This window comes from Pleurodeles waltl, chromosome 4_1 (assembly GCF_031143425.1).
Source record: "Pleurodeles waltl isolate 20211129_DDA chromosome 4_1, aPleWal1.hap1.20221129, whole genome shotgun sequence".
In the NCBI taxonomy this organism is placed as follows: Eukaryota; Metazoa; Chordata; class Amphibia; order Caudata; family Salamandridae; genus Pleurodeles; species Pleurodeles waltl.
In genome coordinates, this window is record NC_090442.1 from 205,650,966 (window position 1) to 205,675,990 (window position 25,025).

A 25,025-nucleotide genomic window follows, 5' to 3' on the forward strand; every position below is an offset into this window, starting at 1 on the left:
ATGTTGTTTACATATACGTGCAACTGTATTTTCATGAATACTGTATAGAAATGGTCATAGCTATTTTACTTACATTGGAATATGGGCTTTAAACAGCTCTTGAACACAGTTTCCCCTATATCATAATAGTCCTATTAGGAAAATGAGAATAGATAATATTTACATGTGGTATTTATATCTTGATATTATGTATTGTCTGTTGCAATGGAGTAAACATACCATCAAGTTTTTTGTCCACCAGCCAATTTTAAAAGCAGCCTGACCTTAAGTTTAATCACAGTGAAGACTACTCTGTGCCTGCCGTGATCAAACCCCACAAACTGCCCTATGAAGTTAGGGCTTTTGGATGCAGACCTCTAATTTACCCACTTAATTTAACATGTAGCATGTTTAGCATGGAGGCATCTCGTTTCTTATCAAAATCAACCAGACAAATCACTCTACCAACTAAGAACGCCCATGCACCACCACCCACAGAATCAAAAAAGAGCTATCAATCTGCCATATCTTGCTGTGTCCTGGCCGGGTGAGGTTTTCCGTGTTGAGTCAAATAACTTGCTGGCTTCACCTTCCACCCATGTTGCTCTTCGCTATTCCATCAATTCCTTTAAGTTCCAGCTTTGCCACCATACTCCACTGGGGACCCAATGACTTTGGTTTCCTGGAAGTTCCCCAGCGGGTCATGGGAATAAGGCCTCCTGATTGCCAGTTGGCATCATTTATGGTTGTAAGTACAATGGTGTCTGATCGTATTTGAACCTTCGAGTTTTGTTCTGATTAATGAAAAAATTATTGACAAATACTTTCACTTTGGTTCATCTTGCGCCGGTCCAAGAATTTCACATCTAGCGGCACAATACAAATGCTCCCGGCTATCTCTCTTAATCATGCCCCAGATCTGAAAACCAACCATATAGAACCAGAGTACTATTCTATTACTCCTAGCTGAAATATTCAGGTGACTGGCCTGCTTTGAACACTCAGGTTTCAAAGTATATCTTTGGACCCCACAGGACACTCATAAGGAGCAGCAACGGTGTGCAGAGAGGCAGGGGCTAGAACAAATGGTAGCTCATCTTGTAGCGGACCGCCAGCTCGATCCTAACATCCAAATACAAGCTTTTTACCTGCAGCAACTTTAATATACAATATTCGAGCTGGAATTACTTCTGCTGCTGGCACTAGGCTTGCCCTCTAATGGATTTAAAGTGTAGTCATTCCAATTACAGGGCCTCAAAAGAGTTTGGTATTGATATTTGTCATCACTGCCACCCCGTTTTGGGAGTTATTAATTTACATGCCCCACCTCTCCCCATCCGTCCTGGGCACTGTGTGACACAGAAGGCCAAAAACTTGAGCTCATGTACCTGGTGGGTTTGCAGACCCAGGCCTGCTGGTTTAGCGGGCTTGCAGGCTAAGGCCTGCTGTTTCACTGACCCCTGCAGCCACCATCCTGTACTCTTTGTGGCTCAGAAGCCCTGACCGTTGGGAGGGAATGCAATCAGGGCACCACCATCACCCTTAGTTCACCACATGTTCGTGGGGCACCAGTTGCTAAATCATGTGTAGACTACCTGATTCTAGGTCATGGTTTTGTAAGTAGCAGGACAGCTACCTTGCTGTGAACTATTGAAAGTCATCCTCAGAATTACGTTTTTGTCTCTATCTGTGGGTGCTTGTGCCCCCCTACACCTGGGGGCCTTTTTGCTGCCTAGGAGGGACAGGGAGAAGCAGGCCTGTGGGATGCCACTTCCACAATGTGCCACTCAGCATAGGGGCCTCCCACTCCTGCCCTTCGCGATGCTGGGACGGGGGCATGATCCCTTGCAGGTCAGCAAGGTGACCGGAATGCCAGAGCACAATTCCTCCTCCCTACCCTGCAGGAATTATCCGGAGGCAAGTAGCCTCCTGATTGCTTGCCTTAGGATGCACGCCCACTCTTGTCATTGTCGGACTGCTGTGTGCCTGAGGTGTGGGTTGCTCTGGTCGGCCCAGGCCATCTGGTCACCAGCTGGCCAACCAGATCACCGGTTCGGTAGCCAACCAGATGACTGCCAGGCTGGCTGACCAGATGGCTGACGGGTCTGGTGGCCCCGGGTTCTGTTATCCTCCACTTTGTGGGGGCTTAATAGTTAACAAAAATCAGCTGCCTGGGCTGGTCTGAGGGGAGAAGATTTGGGGTGGGGTTGGCTTAACCCTCCTTGGCTCTCCAGGCCCGGGCTCCAGGAAGGTAGAAGGCACCCACCAAAGGCAGCACCCTCAGCCCATGGTTTGGTGACAGCAGTTACTACCCAGGGGAGGGTGGCTGCAGACTGGGGAGCATTTTCTTGCTCCTTCACTAGGTTTGAGTGCAGAGCAGAGACCAACCCTGCATGAAGGCCCAGCCCCCCGGATAGTAGAACATGAGCCCAGGAGTTCTCCAAGAAGCCCTCAGCAGATGCCTACGCACTGTTTTGAAGGTAGCGCCTGTCGATCTCCGCACCACAGAGGAGGTACCATTGGCAGGCCAAGAGCAAGTCTTACTCTTCTTCATCATGCACCCCCCCATGAAAGCAAAGGGGAAACCACAGGCCTGAAAAGACCTTTCCCCATTATCTGAGCGTAAGCCATGGTCCCACCCTTGGTCACAGCTCCTTGGGGACTATGATTGATCAGGTTTACGTAGGCCTACTTGAAGATGGGTTGCTTTGCTGGAAACACCTGATCGTGACCCCCCCACCATTAAGGGCTACCAAACCACAAAGCATACTGGATGGGGTTCTGCAGTCAGGGAATCAGAAGGCCTGAGCCTTCAAGCGCACCGAACCAGCAGACCTGGGTCTGCAAGCCCACCAGTGCTCTGGACTCTCTTCTCTAGCCTTCCATGTCACAGTGCCCAGGACAGGGTGGAGAGAAGTTCTGACCATGCACCAAGTCAGAGCTCCAGCTGGCTATCAGTGAAAGCCTCACACCAGGATGCCTACCCTGGTCTGTCGGGTCACAAAGCGCCGAGGTCAGGGTCCCGTAGGCTTGGGGAGGTTCCTCTGCTGTGCCCAGGCCAGAGTTGGCCCTGGGTTGGGTACCCCTTTTGTTCTGGGCTCCAGCCCCCAGCCAGGAGTGTCACAAAGGACGTGGGATGTGGTTCTGTGGGCCCCAAGAGGATTTCCCTGCTCGGCCAGGTTCAGGAGCTCTGGCCAGGTTCAGGAGCTCTGACTGGTCCCTGGGACAAGGCTATGGTGGGCCCTGGTTCTGGAGCCCCTTCTCTGGCTCACCACCTGGCAAAGCACCCAGAATGGGGTCCTGCAGGACCTGAGAGAACCTTCCCCATTTCAACTGCATGTAAAGGTGCTCTCTCAGAGCTCTGTCACCCTCCTCCACCTGAGGCTGAGCTGGGGCTCTGAGAAACCAGTCTCAGAATCCCTGTTCCCTCCATGGGCGAATGGAAGCCTTTTTGTTAAGGGATGCCACAACCAGATGGCTGTCCTTCTAGCCCGGCCATCTGGTAGACCTAAGCCATTGGGCATCTGGTCATGTGCTGTGCATTCATTCCTATGGCATGTACATTTGACCAAGCTGCCCTGGCAGTCCCTTTGAAGGTGCATTTGCTTCTTCTAGCCCAGTCAGGGATCCAAGTGGTTGTGTGGCGGTAACCTCCCTCTAGAATATTAAGGGCTTGTACTCGGACCCTGGGCCCAGGTCTTCATCTGCCTATCAGCCCTGTCTGAAGGGCCTTTCCTCCAAGCTTCGCCCATGAAGACAGAGACATAAAGCTGACATCCCCGCACAGGTGGCCTGCCCGGGAATGGTCCATATTTCAATCGATTGGGCCTGCTTGGTCCATTTAGGAATGGATTGCTTTGCCAGCCTCTGCTCTTGTTTCAAGCAGAGAGCTTCCACCCCGCCAGGTACCGTCCAACGAAAGAGCCTGCCTTTTGTGGAGGCCCTACCCAGCAGACCGAAGGATGAGCAACCTGGCAGCTTGCACCCTCCACCCCAAGTGGCCTGACTATAGTGGAAGGGGTTGGGTTGCATCAGGACTTGGAAGCCGTCTGGTGGTTTGGTACCTGCATGCTACACTGTTGCTCTCCTCCACCCAATACATTATCAAAGCATCTCAGAACAAACATTCAATGGGGTGCCCGTGAAACTGACCTGTCCCCCTGGAAACCCCCAGGCAGGGGCTTCCCCCACACAGCAGGCTCCCAAGGGTTGCGAAGGTCGGTCCAGGATGCGTATGCTTCTCCCCTCAACCCTATCCAGCAGGTGCAGCTACCTATTTGATCCCACCAGTAGCATATGCTTGTCTCAAAGATTAAACTATGCATGTGTAAGTACACAAGGCTGGTATATTGAAACTAAGAATGGCTCATTAAATCAGTGCTAGAGCTATCATCCTTAGGGTGCTCTTCCCTCAACTTTTTGCCTATTTACCTCTACTTTTTGCTGTATCTATTTGTTGGCCTTAAGACTCTACTAAAGTGCATGTGCTTCTCCCTTAAACCTGGTAACATTGGTGTATACACAATTGGCATATTTAAACTACTTGTAAGTCCCTTGTAAAGTGGTATATCATATACCCAGGGCCTGTAAATGAAATTATACCAGTAGTTCTACACCACTGATGTGCCACTCACTTCAGTAGATCTTAAACATGTCTCAGTTCTGCCACTGTAGAGCCTGTGTGTGAGGTTTCACTGCCATTTGGTCTTGCCAAGCTGCAAACTCCCCTTTTATGACATATGTCATCGTTAAGGTAGGCCCAAGGTAACCCACAGGGCAAGGCACTATGGGCCAGATGTATCAAGCCTTTTTGCATTTGCAAACGGTGCGAATGCAAAAATGTATTTCAGTATTTATGGAAGGCATTCGCAATGCAAATTTAAGGAATCTCTGAAATAGCGATTCCTTAAATTTGTGAGCCGGTTTAGAGAATCATAAATTGCGATTCTCTAAATAAGAAATCGCAAATAAGGAATCCTTATTTACGATTTCTAAATCACATGTATCAAGCAGTTCCTTAATGCGAATTTGGCATTAAGGAATCGCAATTACCACCAAGTCAAACTTGGTGGTAACCATGTGCAAATTTTAGAAATGCATTTTTAAAATTGACATGTAACGCACACATGCCCCTTTGACTGTGAGCGCCTTACATGTCCCCAAAAACTTTTTGGGATGCAACAGAGGGGGCCTTAGCCCCCAGCACCCTGGGGTTTAGCATTTTCAAAATTGAGAATTCCAGTTAGGAATTTGCTATTTGGGAAATGCAAAAAATGTGCAAATATGGGCCTACAGGCCCATAGGTGCGAATGGGGGCTGTATCGCAATTTGCGATTCAGTAATAGCATTTGCGATTTTTAAGAAATCGCTATTACCGAATCGCAAATGTGATACATAGCATTTTGCGATTCAGAAATAGCGATTTCTTAAAATTCGCTATTACCGATTCGCAAAAGGCTTTTTTGATACATCTGGCCCTATGTGAGTAAAAGGCAGGACATGTACTTTTAAGTTTTACATGTCCTGGTAGTGAAACACTCCTGAAGTCGTTTTTCACAACTGTGAGGCTTACTACTCTTGTAGGCCAGCATTTGGGAATTCCTTAATATATGTTTAAGCTGTAATTCCAGATCAGAAAGAAGCAGCTATATCTTGTTTCATATCATTGGAATGGTGATGATAAATGATCTTAACTGGGAAAGACAGATTTAACATTACTATTTTAGAAATGCTACTTTTAGAAAGTGGACATTTCTCTGCTATTACTGCTATGTATGCCTGACAGCCTGCCTCCAATACACAGTACACTCAACTACATCTACATTCATCTGTATATTGATGGGTCTGCCTGGGCAGCAAGGATGGGAAGGGCACACACTTACACTTCAAAGGGTAGAGGCCTGACACCACACAAAGGACTGATTAGCCCCCACTGATAGCCTGGCAGACAGGACTGCATTGAAAGGGACCCTTGTGCACTTCAGAGAGTTCCTTTGAAGTCATCCCCTACCTCAAAGGCAAATTTGGGTATACGTACTGGGGATCTGACCCCACCAAATCAGTACACTACTGGACGTGGGGAAAGCTCTGCTAAAGTTAAGACTGCTTTGTTGTAACGATTCCCTCTTTGCATTGACTGACTGTTCCTAAGAACTGTTTTTCTGCTTTGCTGAGCTGCCTGCTGATCTCTGCCCTGCTGAGGACAAGGACTAGACCCATCTCATTTGAACTCAGGGTGACTCCAAGGGCTTTCTGGCTTGCCTCATGTTTTCCGAAGTCTTAGGGCCATCAAAGTCTTCCCATTCTTGCAAACTGTCTTTGAAATCTGCCATTCGAGAGTCTGGTAGTTGGTTGCTGACAAAGATCAGAATGCGTCTGATCACCAACTCAGCATGTGAGCCTCACAGCAGTACAATGGTCTAAGCACATTCTGCTTCTGACCTACAACTATCGCCTTTGAATGCCAGATCCCCACACTGATTACGATCTCCACCTAAAAACTCACCGCCAGCACCGACGGAAGCCCACAGTATTGCCCTGGTGACTGGATTTGCTCTAGTGACTTTGTATCAGCTTAGCCCACCCACCTCGGCTGAACACTGTGCACCAATCGCTTTAGGGCAAAAGGAACCTAATCAATAGGAATTGTCGCCCTGTGTTCCTCATTATCCACAGATCGCCAACTCTGGCCCAAGGATAGCCCAGTGTGGACCATTGCCACATCTCCTTCAAACCCACAAACCCAGTGTCAGAAGTAACAAGGCCGCCACCCCTACAACCTCGAATAAAGGTACGGTGAACCTAGGGAGATCCAGCTGGCCTCTGCAGCTGTTTCACACACTGCTGGGTGTTTGACTGCTGGGTGTTTGACCGAGAACAGATCGGTCTTGAGGGACTGACATCAACTAATTTGGTAAATCACATACATAGGGAGCACTATTTTCATGCTTCGACCACTAGGGAAACCCTGGGCCTCACTCAAAGCACTAACGTATGAGCACTGTGATCACCTGGTCTATTTAAGGAGCTAACTCGAGAAATGTGATTTTTGTCTTCTGATTCTTATTTTACTTAGATAAGTATTCTCTATGAGAGACCCCTTTTCTAACAATCACTTATGGTTCCTTTGATCGCTCCATCTGTTACTTGGATTACTGTGGTAATTCTACAGCTAATACATGCTGATGAGTGCTGACCTCCGCAGTTGTGTGCATTTAACAGACTAAGACCAATCTGGGCTCACCTGGGCGCGTTGGTGATTCTAATAATCTTGGGCCAATCACACGTCCCTGTAATGGCGACGATACATGCGGATACCTGCCCTATCAACTTTTAATGGTATCTTCTGTGCATACAATGGTGACTTTAAGTCAAGGGGAATCAGGGTTCAATTCTGGAGAGGGAACCTGAGAAATGGCTACCACATCCAAGGAAGGCAGCAGGCATCCTGAGCTCTTTTGTGGCCCTGTAATTGGAATGAATGCACTTTATATCCCTTAAAGAGGATCCATTGGAGGGCAAGTCTGGTGCCAGCAGCAGCATCATTTCCAGCTTCAAAAGCATATATTAAAGTTGCTATAATTAAAAAGTTCATTTTTGGATCTTGGGATTCAGCTTGTGTTCTGCCGTGAAATGAGCTACCACCTCTGCTAGCCCCTGCCTCTCTACACCCTCTTCATGCTCTTTACTGAGTATTATGGAGGTCTGAAGCATTTTCTTTGAAAAGAATTGTGTTAAAAACACGCCGGCTGACTGAAAATTTAGGCTAGGAATAATAAAATAGTACTCTGCATTTGGTTGGTTTTGAGAGCTGGGGCCATGATTATTAGGGAAGGCCGGGGACATTTGTATTTTGCAGCTTGAGATGAAATTCTCAGCTTACCACAAGATGAACCAAAGTGAAAGTATTTGCCAAGAATGTTTTCATTAATCAAGAAGGAAAGTCAGAGGTTCAAAGACAATAAGACACTATCATAGTTCCGACCATAAATTATACCAACTGGCGATCTGGTGGCATTAGTCCCATGACCAACTGAGGAGCTTCTGGGAAACCAAAATCTTTCAGTTCCAGGGAGGAGTATGGTTGCAAAGCTGAAACTTAAAGGAATTGACAGAAGAGCACCACTTGGAGTGGAGCCTACAGCTTAATTGACTCAACACGGGAGACCTCCCCCAGCAGGGGCACAGAAATAGTTGACAAATTGATAGCTCTTTTTCGATCCTGTGAATGGTGGCGCATGGCCGTTCTTAGTCGGTGGATTGGCCCTTACTCCTCAGCGCTGTTGGAGGGGTTTAATCATGACAGACACAGAGTAGTCTCCACTGTGATTAAACCCAAAGTCCATCTGCTTTTGAAATTGGTGGGCAGACAGAAATCATGACGGGAGGTATACTTTATTGCAACAGAGAATACCCAACTTTAAGATATAAATCCCCTATGTAAACATTATCAATTCTCCTTTTCCTAATAGGACCATTGTAATATACGGAACACTGCATTCAAGAGCTGTTTAAAACCCATATTCCCCTGTGAGTAACACCCATCATCCCTGGTGAAAAAAATGTCTATTCCCTATTGCCTACCTGGATCAATCCTAATACCGTCCCAAATGTATTCAATGGCTATGTAACACCCATAATCTCCCATGCAGAACACAGCTATGCCTACTTATATTTATTATTTAGTAAGTAAAAGTACTGGGTATTTGTAGCAGTCATTTAACCTCTGTCATCCCCATTTAAAAGCATGTTTGTGCCAGTTTCCTCAATACACATCACTACACTTCAGTGGCAGGTGAATGGAACAGCCCTTTAACACCCAATATCCTCCATGAAAAAATTATTATCTCCATTATCCCAGGAGGGCAACGTAAAATACTATGTCTAGGGTATGCAGCAACCATTTAACATTTGTAATCCCCTCTTTAAACATTATCTATTTCAATGTTCCTAACAGGACCAATATAATGTAGAGTAAAATGTGTTCAACAGCTATTTATAGCCCATAATCCTCTGTGAGTAAAGTAGCTATTAGCATCCCCTAATAACAATAATGAAATTACAGTGGTAGATATGTCAAAGCAAGTTAACGTCCATCATCCTCATGTGGAAAATCCCCATCCATGTTTCCCACCTTGAGCAATCCTAATACATTTTCAAATAAATTCAATGGCCATGTAACACCCATACTCCCCCATGCAGAACTCAGTTATGTCCACATCCCTTCATCATTTACTAAATAACAGTACCCTGTGTATGTACTAGCCATTTAACCACGATCATCCCCACTTAAAAATTATTAATGCCCATTTCTTCAACACACATCACTACACTACAGAGGCTACAATAGCCATTCAACACCCATCATCCCACATGTAGAATTCATTATGGCCATTATCCGAAGAAGGCTAATTAAAATACTATGCCCAGAGTATCTAGCAGCCATTTAACCCCCATAATCCCCATTTAAACATTTTCTATTTCCATTTTCCTAATAAGACCATTATAATGTAGAGGAAAATGTGTTGAGCAGCTGTTTAACTCCCATGATCCTCTTTGAGTAAAGTAGCTATTAGTAATTGTAGGAAGCTGGCTATGTATACACTATCTCAAAGTAAGAGAAAGTGTGCACAGAGTCCAAGGGTTCCCCTTAGAGGTAAGATAGTGGCAAAATTAGATAATTCCAATGCTCTATTTTGTGGTAGTGTGGTCTAGCAGTAGGCTTATCAGAGGGTAGTGTTAAGCATTTGTTGTACACCCCACAGGCAATAAATGAGGAACACACACTCAAAGACGTAACTCCAGGACAATAGCTTTTCTATTGAAAAATATGATTTCTTAATTTATTTTTAGAACCACAAGTTCAAGAATTGAAATAAATACATAAAATGCAAGGTACTCCACACAGGTAAGTTAGGAACTTTGAATTAGAGTAGTAACATACACAGTTTTAGTAAACATGGCAATAAGCTGTTTTAAAAGTCGACACAGTGCAAAAAATCAACAGTTCCTTGGAGAGGTAAATAATGGTTAGTTTGTCAGGTAAGTAAGGAACTTACAAGTTAAAGTTCCTGGGCATAGGCAGCCCACCGTTGGGGGTTCAAGGCAACCCCAAGGTTACCACACCAGCAGCACAGGGCCGGTTAGATGCAGAGGTCAAAGAGGAGCCCAAAACACATAGGCACTGCAGCCGGGCGCCGGAACACCAGGCTACCATCAATGGCGGCCCCCAGGCAGCAGGATACCCCAGGGGCACCGCCGGGGATGACCCGGAGGGAGAATGCGTCGGGAATCTGGATATCTGGATTCCCTTAGCAATAAAGGACGGGCTTCCGCGGCGGCCTGGCGAAGAAAAGGAGAGGAATGCGGAAGGAACAGGGAGACGGCCGTACCCCTCGCACACCGAGCAGAGAAGACCAGGAGACCTAAAGAAAGAAGTAACCTCCGACGAAGGGAAAGGAGGCCCAAAGACGCGAGGACTCTGCCACGTCTCTGAAGGGGCGTGGCTCAAGGAGGTACCGTCCTGCTTCCAGAGTGGGATTAAAGCCCTGGTGGAGAGGGAGGTGAAAAGGGAAAGAGGGAGGAGAGGGAAGGTAGTTGAACAAAGTACAGTACGAGAAAAAGAAGGAAACCTAGTGGGGTTCCCTATACAGGTTGCTAAAGGAATTACCTGACTCAATATTTTTTTTTTCATCTTTGTGTTTTATTGTTGGTTGTTTGGGTGAAAGGGGTGACTCCTATCCTTTAAGCACATTCCCCATCCCTAACACCAACACTTACCTTTCCTGCACGGGTGTCATGAGATGTAAGTGTTTTATTTAGAGGTCTAGCCCGCATAGAAGACTATAGTAATTGGCTATTCTCCCCCCCCACAACCCGATTTCCTCTCACCTCACTGCACCCCCTAAAGACCCTCTCACGTTACTAAAACAACCCCAAAGAAATCCCGAAGTAAAGACTTACCTTGCCTTCTTTCTTTTCCCGGTTCCTCTGACGACGCCACTCCGCCACGAGACCTTTGACTGGACGAAAGGGAACGTTACAAGAAAGAAGAGAAAGAAAGAGTTATAGCCACTGGGAGATAGAGACTTATGGACTGACAGAAAAGAACTCTGTATTACCAATAAATGTGAATCTTCCACACACCCTAAACCCGAGTTGTCTTATATGTCCTTGCCGCTACGCCCACCACTACAGGTGCCTATGAAGAACAGGGGTGCTCCGGTTCCAGTCTGCCAGCAGGTAAGTACCCGCGTCCTCAGAGGGCAGACCAGGGGGGTTTTGTAGAGCACTTGGGGGGACAGAAGTAGGCACACAAAACACACCCTCAGTGGCACAGGGGCGGCCGGATGCAGTGTGCAAAGCAGGTGTCGGGTTTTGTATTAGAATCAATGGAGGGACCCAGGGTCACTCTTGCGGTGCAGGCAGGGCACAGGGGGGGCTTCTCGGGCCAGCCACCGACTGGGCTAGGTAGAGGGTTGCCTGAGGGTCACTCCTGCACTGAGGTTCAGTTCCTTCTGGTCCTGGGGGCTGCGGATGCAGTGCTTGGTCCAGGCGTCGGTTTCCTTGTTACAGGCAGTCGCGGTCAGTGGGACCCTCTGGATTCTCTCTGCATGCGTCGCCGTGGGGGAATAGGGGGGTTGTTTCGGGTTACTCACGAGGTCGCAGTTACCTGGAAGTCCTCCCTGTAGTGTTGGTTCTCTGGAGCTTGAGCCGGGGCATTGGGTGCAGAGTGTGAAGTCTCACGCTTCCGGCGGGAAGAGTGAGGTCTTTAAAAGTTGCAAGAAAGTTGCAAAGTTGTTGCTGTTGGTGAAAAGAGCTGTTCATGGGAGTTTATTGGTCCTTTGGTTCAGGGCAGTCCTCTGAGGCTTCAGAGGTCACTGGTCCCTGTTGGATGTGTCGCTGTTGCAGTTTTCTTCTAATCAGGAGACAGGCCGGTAGGGCTGGGGCCAAAGAAGTTGTTGTCTCCGTTGTCTCTGCAGGGCTTTCAGGTCAGTAGTCCTTCTTCTTGTTTCAGGTTGCAGGAATCTGATTTCCTGGGTTCTGGGGTGCCCCTAAATACTGAATTTAAGGGTGTGTTTAGGTCAGGTGGGCAGTATGGCCAATGGCTACTGTCCTGGAGAGTGGCTACACCCTCTTTGTGCCTCCTCCCTGAGGGGAGGGAGGCACATGCCTAATCCTATTGGGGGAATCCTCCTATCTCAAGATGGAGGATTTCTAAAGGCAGGGGTCACCTCAGCTCAGGACACTTTAGGGACTGTCCTGACTGGTGGGTGACTCCTCCTTGTTTTTCTCATTATCTCCTCCAGCCTTTGCGCCAAAAGTGGGGGCAGTGGCCGGAGGGGTGGGCATCTCCACTAGCTGGGATGCCCTGGGGTGCTATAACAAAAGGCATGAGCCTTTGAGTCTCACTGCCAGGTGTTACAGTTCCTGCAGGTGGAGGTGAGAAGCACTTCCACCCAGTACAGGCTTTGTTCCTGGCCACAGAGTGACAAAGACACTCTCCCCATGTGGCCAGCAACTCGTCTGGTCGTGGCAGGCTGGCAGAAACTGGTCAGCCTCGCACTAGGAGTCGGACTGGTATTCAGGAGGCATCTCTAAGATGCCCTATGGGTGCATTGTACAATAAATTCCACACTGGCATCAGTGTGCATTTATTGTGCTGAGGAGTTTGATACCAAACTTCCCAGATTTCAGTATAGCCATTATGGAACTGCGGAGTTCGTGTTTGACAAATTCCCAGACCATATACTCTTTATGGCTATCTTGCACTTACAATGTCTAAGGTTTTGCTTAGACACTGTAGGGGCATAGTGCTCATGCACATATGCCCTCACCTGGTATAGTGCACCCTGCCTTAGGGCTGTAAGGCCTGCTAGAGGGGCAACTTACCTATGCCACAGGCAGTGTGAGGGGAGTGCCATGTTGACGTAGTCATTTTCTCCCCACCAGCACACATAAGCTTTGAGGCAGTGTGCATGTGCTGAGTGAGGGGTCCCCGGGGAGGCATAAGACATGCTGCAGCCCTTTGAGACCTTCCCTGGCATCAGGGCCCTTGGTACCAGGGGTACCATTTACAAGGGACTTATCTGGGTGCCAGGGCTGTGCCAATTGTGGAAGCAAAGGTACAGTTTAGGGAAAGAACACTGGTGCTGTGGCCTGGTTAGCAGGGTCCCAGCACACTTTCAATCATAACTGACATCAGCAAAAGGCAATAACCATGCCAAGGCGGCATTTCCTTACAGTAATCATGAAAATACAAAGGTAGGTATATGTCAAAGCCATCTAATGTCCATCGTCCCGGATATAGAAAATCACTATCTCTATTTCCTACCTCAAACAATCAGAATACATTTCTAGATATACTCAATGGCCATGTATCCCCCCCCATCTCACCATACAGAACACAGCTATGCCCATTTCCATCAGCATTTGCTAAATGACAGTACCAGGTATATGTAATAGTAATTTAACCCCCATAATCCGTACGTGAAAAATCCATATCCCCATTTCCTATTTGGAACAATAATAATACATTCCTAAATAGATTAATTGGCAATGGAACACCCATAATCCCTCATGCAGATCAAAGCTATGCTGGTTTTCCTTTAGGAGTTACTAAATGACAGTACCAAGTATGTGTAATAGCTATTTAACCCACATATTCTGATAGGTAAACAATAAGAATTGCTGAAGAGAGCTTACTTTCACTTTGCCCATGTAAACTGAAACACATCCTGGTAGGTAAGCAATAAGAATTGTTTAAGAGAGATAACTTTCACTTTGCACATGTAAGCATTAAACTATGCTTAAGAGAATGTAACCCATCATCCCATCACCACATCACCCCCAATGATCCATTTAGTATGTCCTAAAGTTAAGCAAAAAGACTCCATTGTCTCTTGTGAGGGAGATATAATAATGTTTAGTCTTAAAAAATCATTGCATCAGCCTTGTTTCCACCTCACTTCCAAATCAGTTTTACTGGAAAACATACAGATGTCATTTTTTTGGTTTTCATTTCTCTAATGTCTCTCTCATTCTAATATAACTCTTCCTTTTTTCTCTTTCTCAGTGATTCATTTGCTCTCTGTTTCCTGAACAGTGGTACCAGTTTTGTAGCTGGTTTTGCCATATTTTCTGTTTTAGGTTTTATGGCATAAGAACAGGGTGTGCCCATTTCCGAAGTGGCAGAGTCAGGTGAGTGAAAAGATCAAACCAATAAGTTGGGAATTGCTCACCTGGTAGGGAACAAGGAACTGTGTGTGTGTGTGTGCGGATATATACCATCACCTGTTGTAAAATGATTCACAAATTCAATTAGGTTATTCATATGTGCTAGGGTCATTCAGATTGTTTTCAATGAATATTAATTAGGATTTTTCAGGGATTGCAGCTGGCAACCCTTGGCCTTCGCCTGCCGGTAAAGGCTGATGTAGCTCCTGGCCAAAGCAGTAATTAGTCTGAAAGTTTTGTGTGGTGTTTATCTTGACATTGTGATGATAGTTTCAGAAGATTGGCGACTGAATTTAACAAAAATAAGGATTTAGAACTTACAAGGTCCAACCATAAAATGTAGCCTTGGATTCACATTTGGAGCATTAAGAGACTTCAAAATCGATTACCTGAAATTAAAAATAGTGACTGATTGAGAGGATCCATGATTTCTAGCCTCCCCGAATCTACACTGGTAAAAAAAAAAGTCAAGTGTGTTTAGCCACAGTCGGTCAGACAATAACCCAAAAGGAAGGCTTGGTACCTTTTTGTATTTGAGGGTGGATTGAGATCATCCTTTCTAAGACCTCGGGAAATAACTTCCAGGATCCATCCATAAACATAAACTCATTTGAAAGGCTAAATCAGACAGACCTGCTGAGTGCACAGTGTTTCAGGTGGAGCCTGAAATAAGTTCACTTAAGGCCCGATATAGAGTTTGGCAAAGGGGTTTACTCCCTCACAAATGTGACATATATCCCACCCACTGTATTACGATTCCATAATATCCTGCGGACATCAGAATACAGCCAACAGGATATCCATGACGTTTGTGATGGAGTAGCCTGTCCCCCAAACTCTAAAACAGGCCCTTAATGATTTCAAAAACTAGATAAGAGTGGTGGATGTTATGAAAACCAAAGTTTCCAAAGAAAAACTACATGTTGAGAGAGCTGAAGTGTAGCTGTACTTTTCTTACTTTCTTTAGGAAATGATTCCTTTGTATTATGTTTTAATTTTCAGTCCTTTATACACTTTATTCCAGCACTTGTAGCAAGGTGGCTAGTCTGTAATGACCATAAAAGGGGAAAATGCAACATTTTAGCAAATTTTAATCATGAGTCATGGTGTGCTTTTAAAAACGCTCACAGAAATAATTAGGTGCCTTCAGGTACAGATATTATTGTTTTATATTAATCAGTGGACAATATATGCCAAAATTCTTACTGTCATTATACTCACAATTTCAATTACAACGTCCAGAAATCATATTTTAAATGCAAATCAGTGCATTTTGCATTGATCACAGATAACCAGACAGGGATATCTCTCAGCAATTGCTATGAAAAAGAGCCTCCTGAGACAAAGCATGGCATACATTTAGAGCAAAAAATTGAAGACATCTAGAATATGATGATGTGGGTATAAGTTTATCTAGGAGATAACTTTTAGAATAGGTTCATGATAAGCTGTGAAAGACATAGCAAGTGTCATTCAATTGTATCCCAATTAGGTGTTCAGCTCTTCATTATTCCATGTGCAGAGAAATTATAAAAGTTTGAGTCAGATGAGAGTTACAATCCATGTCTCACTGGGTGGTGAGGGCTTCCAACTAATGCATGATTTGGTCAAGAAAAAAATGATGAAAAAAAAGCTCCAGCAGAGGTAATATAATTTTGTTTTCTCAGAGCTCTGCTAAACAATTTTCAGACATGGAATAAGAGGCTTCATTTGAGTGGAGCACAAATCCAATTCAGACCTCATGTGTCATGTAGCCTGAGCCTTGGGAGGGCGGGCCAAAGTTATTTAGCATACTGGAGGAATCTTTTGCTGTTCAAGAGGACAATGTGTTAGACTATGACTAATTGCATGCAGTACAGAAGCATGTTCTGCCTCAAAGTTGGTAGTGCATTAGTGTGTTGAGGCAGGCACCTTTTTCATAGATTTAATGTAGCTAACCTTTACAATAGAAAGAGGAATGTGAAGCCAGTACTACTTAATTTCAGTTTTTTTACTGATTCAGGCCCTCATTCTGACCTTGGCGGTCTTTTCGCAAGACCGCCGAGTTACCGCCGCGGTAAAGACCGCCGACCGCGGCGGTATGCCGCTGCGCGTATTCCGACCGCTGGGAGCGTTCCGCCGGAATACCGCCAGCAGCCACACTGGCGGTCGGCGGGAAAGTGGAGACTGGTCAACCTCCACCGCCACGCCAGCAGAACACCGCCCCCAGAATTACGACCCACATTTCTGTGTGGCGGTCTTCTGTTGGCGGTCTTCTGTTGGCGGTCACGTCCCTATGGCTCCCGTCGCCTCCCGGAGGACCAACGCACAAGGTAAGTTGATCGTCCGTGAGGGGAGGGGGTGGGGGGGTGTTGTGTGATGTGTGCGTGCATGGGGGTGTGCGTGTGAGTGTGTAGAGGGGGTGTGTGAGTGCGTGCATGCGGGCGGGGATTGCTGCTGTGCCTATGGGCAATGTGTGTAGTTCGGCGGGTGCGCATGTCGGCATGTATGTGTGCGGGTATGTGTCCCCGTTGTGTATGTGTGTGTGTAGGGGGTGTGTATATGTGCATGTTGGGGGTGTGTGCATGTCGGGGTGCGTGTATGTGCATGTCGGGGTGGGGGTGGGGAGGGGGTTCGTACCACCTCTGGGGGGGTGGCAGGGGGGTGGAGGGTGTGGGGGGAGGACTCGGGGGGGCAGTGGGGGGTGGGGGAGACCCCTATCAGTGCCAGGGAAGGAATTCCCTGGCCCCGATAGTGCCTACCGCCATGGTTCGCATGGCGGTTCCCGAATGCAAGAAACCGCGGCGGTAAGCAGGGTCATGATAGCGTTGGCGGTCTTGGGTCGACCGCCGGACCGGAGTGCGCAGACTCCAGCCCGTCGGTCATGACTGCCGTGGCTGTCGGAGTGGGGAAGTGGCGGTCGGTCGCGGCGGGGACCGCCGCGGTCAGAATGCCATTTTTAATACCGCCGGTCTGTTCGCGGTCTGACCGCCGCCTCTCCGCCGACCGCCAAGGTCAGAATGAGGGCCTCAGTCTTCTGTGCAAAGCTAGGAGCAATCTTGCTTAAGAATCCTGCGAAAGTGCTTTTAAGAATAGTGGAGGCAGATAAAATCATCTAAAGAGAAGAGGAACATTTGCTCTTTCAAGGACTGACACATTTCTTCTGGATAACTATTTCCGAAAAATTGAGAAAATAGATAGGACACATCACTGTGCATTGAGCATTATCAACGTGCTTTGCTTGAACCTAAAGGCAAGTAACTTAGTGACAGGATGCACTCTCTTAACATAGGTACCAAAAACTGATGTATCAGTGGTGCGGCTGACGTGGAGATAAAACATGACACATCCTTTTGGAATGCTAGTATCCTGTAAATGACCAGGATTGAGCAATGAGTGACAGTTTCCCCCATATTGTTTTCCTTACCAAATTAAACCCAGATGAAAAGACACCCTTTACTGCCATGCTCTTGGAGTCCACTACAAAGGATAGATCAGTGGTCTCCAATCTTTTCTGCAATAACAGCTACTTATGGTCAGTAAAAATCATCCGGACCTACTAATATTTTTAGTGTTGTATTACTGACCTTGCCAGACAAGATTATATTAGTGCCCACCCCATTCAAGATTATTCATAGTGATTACCTCAGTGCGCTAGGCGGGGCTGCCAGCCATAATGTAGAAAGATTTTTTCTATTTCAAATGCCTCTACCTAGGTAATACATGACATCCATACCTGCAATGCCCCTGGCACTATTATCAGTAATATTTCATGATTCATCACTTAAATGTCAGCTTTAAATATTTTTGGGAAATCTGTTTTCAACATAAACTAATGGTTTTTGAAACATTGTCACCTCGAATACACACTTTACAATTATCAGAATACATATATTAATTCAACCAAACAAAAGCTTCTAATTTAATAGGCTGAACTCCCTATAGGAGAGTTAATTTTAGGTAGCTGTAGAACTAGCTGTAGCTCCAGATCTACTTGTTAGAGAAATCTGGACTAGACTAAACAGTGAGTACATACGAGGAGATGGCGGGGCCGGCAAGTACCGGAGGCGCTGACATCTGTAATCCTTTTTTTAATTATTTTTAATTACTTGGCCAGAGGTGGGGACCCCTTATAAGGGTCACCTCCAATTGCTAATATGCCTCCCCAGAAGGTATCCGCATAGATACAGCTTTTTTCTATTAGAAGTGTGATGTGTATTTTGTTTATTCAAGTTCAGCATTGCTGTGGGGGATTAGTTGGGGTGGGTGGGGAAGGGGATGTTAGTTATTTATGTTTTTTAGGTCTTTTCAAACAACGAAACAGAGAGGCACAGATGGCAGTTAATGTTACCAGTAAGGAACAAGGGGAAACAATGGAGGGTGTATCAGTGGTTCAGGTCAGGGCTCATGTGCGACGGTGGTACAAAAGCACACAGGGCAGATCTCAAATCATGTCATGCACGAATACAACATAATCATACGGAACGTGCCGGGGATGGTGACACAGGATAAAAGACATCGTATGCATGCCCACCTTGAGCACCAAGGAATACACATTGCCATCCTGCAAGAGACACACCTACTAGAGGCCGATCTGAAAGTATTAAGGGGACGTTGGGGAGGACAGATTATAGGCACATCATACTCGGCCTACGCTAGGGGGGTACTTGTGTGGATAGCCCAAGGGGTACTGTATGTTCAATACACACACAGAATAGATCAAGGGGGCAGATATGTGATATTGGAGGGGCAGCTGGATGGTAGACAATTTACGTTAATAGGGATTTATGCCCCTAACAGTGCATTGCCTGAATTCCTGCGCACCCTTTCACCGACCTTGTTAGTCAACACAGAAGCCCCAGCGGTGTGGGGAGGTGATTTCAATAGCACACCAGACAAGACACTTGATCACTCCACCCCTCCCCAAGAGGATTACCACACAGAAATGCTACTGGTCCACTGTTGACTTGGGCAAAGGACTTGAGACTACACGATCTCTGGCGCACGTGCCACCCAACACAACGAGAATATTTGTTTTATTCTATACCCCACAAAGTACACACTAGGATAGACATTATGTGGGGCACCCACGAAATATGCTCACTAATCAAAGATGTGGAATACCTTGCTAAGACGTTATCCGATCACTCTCCGCTGTGGTTAACGCTGCAATGGGGTAGGAGAAGATCTGCTATCACTACCTGGTGCCTGCAGGGGGAGGCTCTCCTAGATCAGGCTTTCAGGGAAGAATTAAATACAACAATTAGAAATTACTGGGAAATTAACAAGGGCTCCACAGATACAAGAGCAACGGAGTGGGATGCACATAGTCATTGTCCAGGGGCAGCGTCTGTCTGCCAGCTGGGCGGTCAGGCGCGCACTACACGTTGAAGTCAACACATTGGAAAAGGAGTTGAGAAAGCTGGAAATCGCAGTGGCACATAATTGGGCATTGCAGGCAGAACTAGGGAACATACGCTTAAAATATAAGGAAGCGGATTTAAGACTCCGCCGCCATGACTACAATTATTATTTAATGCGATTACAGACAGAAGGAGATAGACTGCTGGCATGGCTACTCCGAGAGGATCGACAGCAAGCTCCTATACGGGCTATGCGACAGGCAGATGGAATTATGGCCATTAGTCAGGAAGCAATCAACAAAGCGTTTGAGAAGTATTGTACAGGTTTTTATAAAGGGCGGGCACCATGCACTGTCCAGAAAAATTGGGACCTTTTTAAGGGGAGAGAACTTAACACAATTGTCACAAGTAGATAAAGAGACATTGGAGGCTCCCCTGACAATGGTAGAGCTAGAAGCGGCCATGGCACAAATGTCTATAAATAAAGCACCCGGAATAGATGGCTTGCCAATAGAATACTATGCTATTTATTCCAAATACTTGAAGTCACGGTTGCTGGAGGTGTTCGAAGAAGCATGGTCTCATAAACTACTATTGTGCTCGCAGCGAGAAGCATTAATAGTAGGCTTACCTAAACAGGGCCGCGAGCCCACAGATGTTAAGTCATACAGACCACTCTCACTGCTAAACATAGATTGCAAAATACTGGGCAAAATCCTGGCAAACAGATTAGCTCCAATAATACACACATTAGTTCATGAAGACCAGAACGGTTTTCTCCCAAAACGCAACACATTCTTGAATATTCACAGACTGCTGAGTATAATAAGGGGCACTCCACCAGAGGCGCATGATAACGTGGCAATGTCACTGGACATCGAGAAAGCATTCGACAGACCGGGGTGGGAATATCTATTCGCAACTATGCAAAATATGGGGTTCGACCTAACTATGTAGGCTGGGTGCAGACATTATACGCAGAACCCAGAGCTAGAGTGAAGACAGGAGGCATCATATCAGACACCTTCCCTATTGAAAGGGGCGCCAGACAGGGTTGCCCACTTTCTCCTTTATTGTTTGCCATAGCGATGGAACCACTGGCAACCAGGTTACGCGCGGAAGGAGAGCGATGGGGAGTGCTCAGTGCAGGAACTCGCCACATAGTTTCGCTATATGCAGATGATGCCCCGATATATGTGAGAAGGGGATATGAAACCATACCGTTGGTGATATCCCTATTAGAGGAATTTGGAAAGATATCAGGACTGAAGGTGAATTGCGATAAGTCGTGTGTGTTCCCACTGACAGAATGGCCTACTGAGAACAGGGAGTCAGCACAAGAAGGGCGCTTGAAATGGTGCTTCGACACCTTCAAGTACCTGGGAGTTCACATATACCACAAACCTGACGACTTGAGAGATGGTAACCTGGGGCGTGCACTGAATTCCATGAAGGGGTCCCTACGTTTCTGGTGCGCACTGCCACTATCGCCACTGGGTAGAGTGGCGATAGCGAATATGCTACTACTCCCCCGACTTCTATACTTCTTTGCGGCATTGCCGGTAATGGTGCCTAAAAGTTGCTTCCGAGAATCAAACGCAGTCCTATTGAAACTTATATGGGGGGGGGGGCAGGACTCGAGTGGCTCTTGCCACATTACAGTGCTCACTAAGTGAGGGCGGACTGGGAGCCCCAAATTTTGAACTGTACTTTGCCTCTGCACAGCTGCAGTGGATCCTAAATTGGATACACAGACCCGAATCGGCTGAAACTATACTGATTATGAAGCAGCTACACGGTCAACCACTGCTTACATGGTTGTTAAATATTTTGGCAAAAGGGTCAGCTGGTAATTTATTAATGATAGCAGCACACGAATGCTGGACAAGGTACATCCAAAAGGGTTGAAAAGGGATTCCATATTCCCCCCTCATCCCACTGGGTCAAATCCCAGGAAGGGGGAACGTAGCCAGCATGTACTCAGCTGCAATCTGGGCAGAGGCGGGCATACTAACGGTGGGAGACTGCTTTGCGGAAGGAAAGTTAATGTGGTTTGAATCTATGAGAGACCTTACCTCAGTGGGAATGGGCCAATTTTTAGCATACTTTTCTATTTGCCATTTAGTCAAGAAGGCGTGGAAATCAGGGGACAAGGAACCCAGTACTGCCCCAGCGCTGCACCATATGCTGGCATATGACAACCAAAACAACGTTATAACAAACACGTACAAAGTCCTAAACCCGTTACCTGTAAATGGATTAGAAAACGTCAGAACACGTTGGAACACTGTGCTACCGAACCAATTAACAAATGAAGAATGGTCCCAGGCCTTAAACCATACCCGCTGTGTGTCAAGAAACCCCAGGTTTAGATATACTCAATTTAACTATATGCATCAAACATACCTCGCACCTGCGCGGTTGAAGCAGATGTTTCCAGGGGCGGACTTCCGGTGCCCTCGATGTAGCTCCCCATCAGTCAATTTTCACCATATGGTTTGGGAGTGCGGACCCCTGGAATTGGAATGGAGGGGGTGGTGGCAGATATCTCAGATATTACAGACCTTATATTCATATTGGATCCCGGCTCCTGTTTACTGGGATTCAGGAAAAGGGATGAAAAGCATAAATACATACATAGGTTTGCAGACCTAGCTTTTATAATGTACAAAAGGTTGATTGCTATGAATTGGAAAGCCCCTAAAGCACCGGACCTGAAAATGTGGTGTGCCTTAACACTGCGTTGGGCACGCACAGAATATCAGGTACTATGTAAGCTATTAGATGAAGGTCAGGAACACACTGGGTGTGATGCTTGGGAAACATTTGTTGCCAAATTGGAGGCTAAAAATGATGAGCGCCCACCATGAAACCTGGTAACAATTCAGACAGGTAGGCAATGAAAAGATCATTTATACCCCCGCACGAAACGCGGATGCCCCACACGGAAGTCACATATATAACAGGAGCATACACATACAAATTGTCGGCACTCTGATCAGGACCCCGACTCACCTGCAAATAGGATGTAAAATAAAAGATTGTTTACGCCAACTGCCAAGTATGCTACTAGATATAACATGTGATTTAGCTACGAGATGCAAAACATGTACACTGGAATGTGATTAGACCTGAGTTGTTGGTATTGTTATTTACGTTTTATGTTAAATTGGATTAACAAAATTCTACTAGGACAAACTGTAAATGCTGTTGTTTGATGTGCAGAAAATAATAAAAAGACGTTTAAAAAAAAAGACAAAACAGTGAGAATCATTACTGTCAACTGATTGTAGAATAGGAGAAATAAATAATGTTGTTACCATTGAGGACAGAGTGTTCTGCTCATCCCAGACTTGTAAGAGATTGGCACCTAATGTTAAGTTGAGAAAAGATTTCTTCATAGTGAAGAAACAAATGCCGGTGGCAGCATGGAAGATGGGTGAAATCCACGTTGGAGACAGAAAGAAATAGGGGAGCTAGTACCACATTTTCTTCGATTCTGCCATCTTTTAGGAGGCAGTCTCTCCCACCCTGGCCAACTTGGTGGAACAGCAAATTGTAATGTGCACAACGGTACCCTGCCGTCATGGCAATCGGGGGATGGCTGGCAGTGTCGGCCTGACTCCTGCGGTCTCTAGGTCAGTATACCGCCAACATCGTAACATGGCGGCTGGACTGCCAACACGGCAGCGGTCAGACTGCCTCTGTGGCGGTCCCCAGACACCAAACTCATAAACAGGCCATTAGATTACTACTGATTACATTGATACCGGTTCTCTCTGCAGTGTCACTCACCTGGACCTAACAAAACTAAAACAGCAGCTATCCTGATTTAAAAAGGATTCCCCTCTCCACTTATTTTTATACTGGCCCTTAATTAAAAAATAAATCAATGTTCATTTTACTTTATTTCATTGTATTTAATTTTATTGTATTTTATTTTGCTGATTTTATATAGCGTAGTCTAACCCCTTCAGAGTGCTGTAAAATATAATTGAAACTACCTCAAGGTCAGGCTTTACAATAGGTTTAACAGTAATGAGTGGATAACACAAAGAATTACCCAAGAAGGAGTGAGAGACAGAGTAATCCTCACCATGGGGAAATACATATACTCATAAGAAAACAAAGAAATGAACATCAGGTGACATCGGCCACTGATGAGGATGCTGTACCATGTAAGGATCTTTGGTTGATCATGCCGGGTGAGGCTTTGGTGCACCCAAAAGTGGCGTGCAGGGCCTGGGTAGTTAATTAAAGTTATGTTTAACTAGGAGAGGTTTGAGGCCTTTTCTGAAGGCGTCATGATGTGGTCGGTGGAGGTTCAGAGGGAGGAAGTTCCAGATTCTTGTGGCATTTCAGGACAACAATTTGGTCATGTAATACTCCCTCTTGAAGGTGGGGGGGGGTTCAAGGAGAAGGAATTGATGGCTTTTTCAGTCCTGATTGGCACCTGACATTTTCAGTTTCTCAATTAGGTATGAGCTTGAAGAAGAAAGCAGTACTATATGCATGCTGCATGTAGAACAGCTCTGAGCTGTTCTAGTGGATGTTGAGGATGCCAGATAGGAGAGCGATTACATAGCTGAGTCTGGAGAGGATTTCAGGTCCTGTTCTGGAATGAGGTGCTTGATTGCCCCAGGGCATGAAGATCCCCCTTGACTGGCTTACTGCTGAGATCATTCTGATCTATGAGAAAGGCCAAGCAACTACTGGCTGATTAGTCTAATAGATGCCTTTCAGAATATCTTCCCCCGGCAACAGCAAGTGCATGTTTTGAACTGCACTAAGGAGAATAATATGATTTCTGAGGTCCAGGCGGGGTTTAGATGCTGCATTAGCAGTGTCGTCCAGATCTCTGTTTTAATTGTATTCTTTGGAAGGCTGAAACAATCAACGGGGGTCGTCTTTTTGTCCCCTTTGTTGATCTCGGTACCGCCTTGGATTTAGTTCAAAGAGCACTGTTGTGGGGGGCCCTAGATAAAATGGCATCCCCTCTACTCTATTGACATTTCTTGTAAGGTTAAATGAAGAAAAATTATGCAAGGATTAGGTGGGGGGAGCAAGGTCATCTCACTGATCCCAAAAGGATATTGTTGAGGGTGAGGCAGGGATGCGTCTTGGCTCCAACTTTATGTTCTCTGTACTTAAATTATGTAGTGAAATGGCTGGATATGGACAGCCGTGACTTCCCCAAAGTCTGAGGTCTGCATATACCTGCCCTGCTTTTCCCAGATGACAACTTGTTGATTTCAAAATCACTCAAAGACCTACAGCAGCTTCTGGATGATTTCAACAATTTGTGTTTGGATTTGGGCTTAGGCTTAATAGTGCAGTTGTGGCTCCACCCTGATGATTTCATCCACCATGGTCCTTAATTCGTCATCAGTGAAACGGGGGTTCTTTTGTCGTGACATGGTGAGTGTGATGTGTGTGTGATGTGTGTGTGAGTGCTAAATATTTAAGTGA

The 25,025-nt window shown here is 46.0% G+C and overlaps 1 protein-coding gene across 1 annotated transcript in view; it reads left to right on the top strand.

Annotated features, from left to right (window-relative positions):
* The window catches only part of LOC138287579 (sodium- and chloride-dependent GABA transporter 2-like), a 641,212-nt gene that overhangs the window by 492,971 nt on the left and 123,216 nt on the right, over positions 1-25,025 (top strand). Inside the window, 1 exon segment of the mRNA XM_069228137.1 lies at positions 14,054-14,178. Coding sequence (XP_069084238.1) covers positions 14,054-14,178 — 125 coding nt within the window.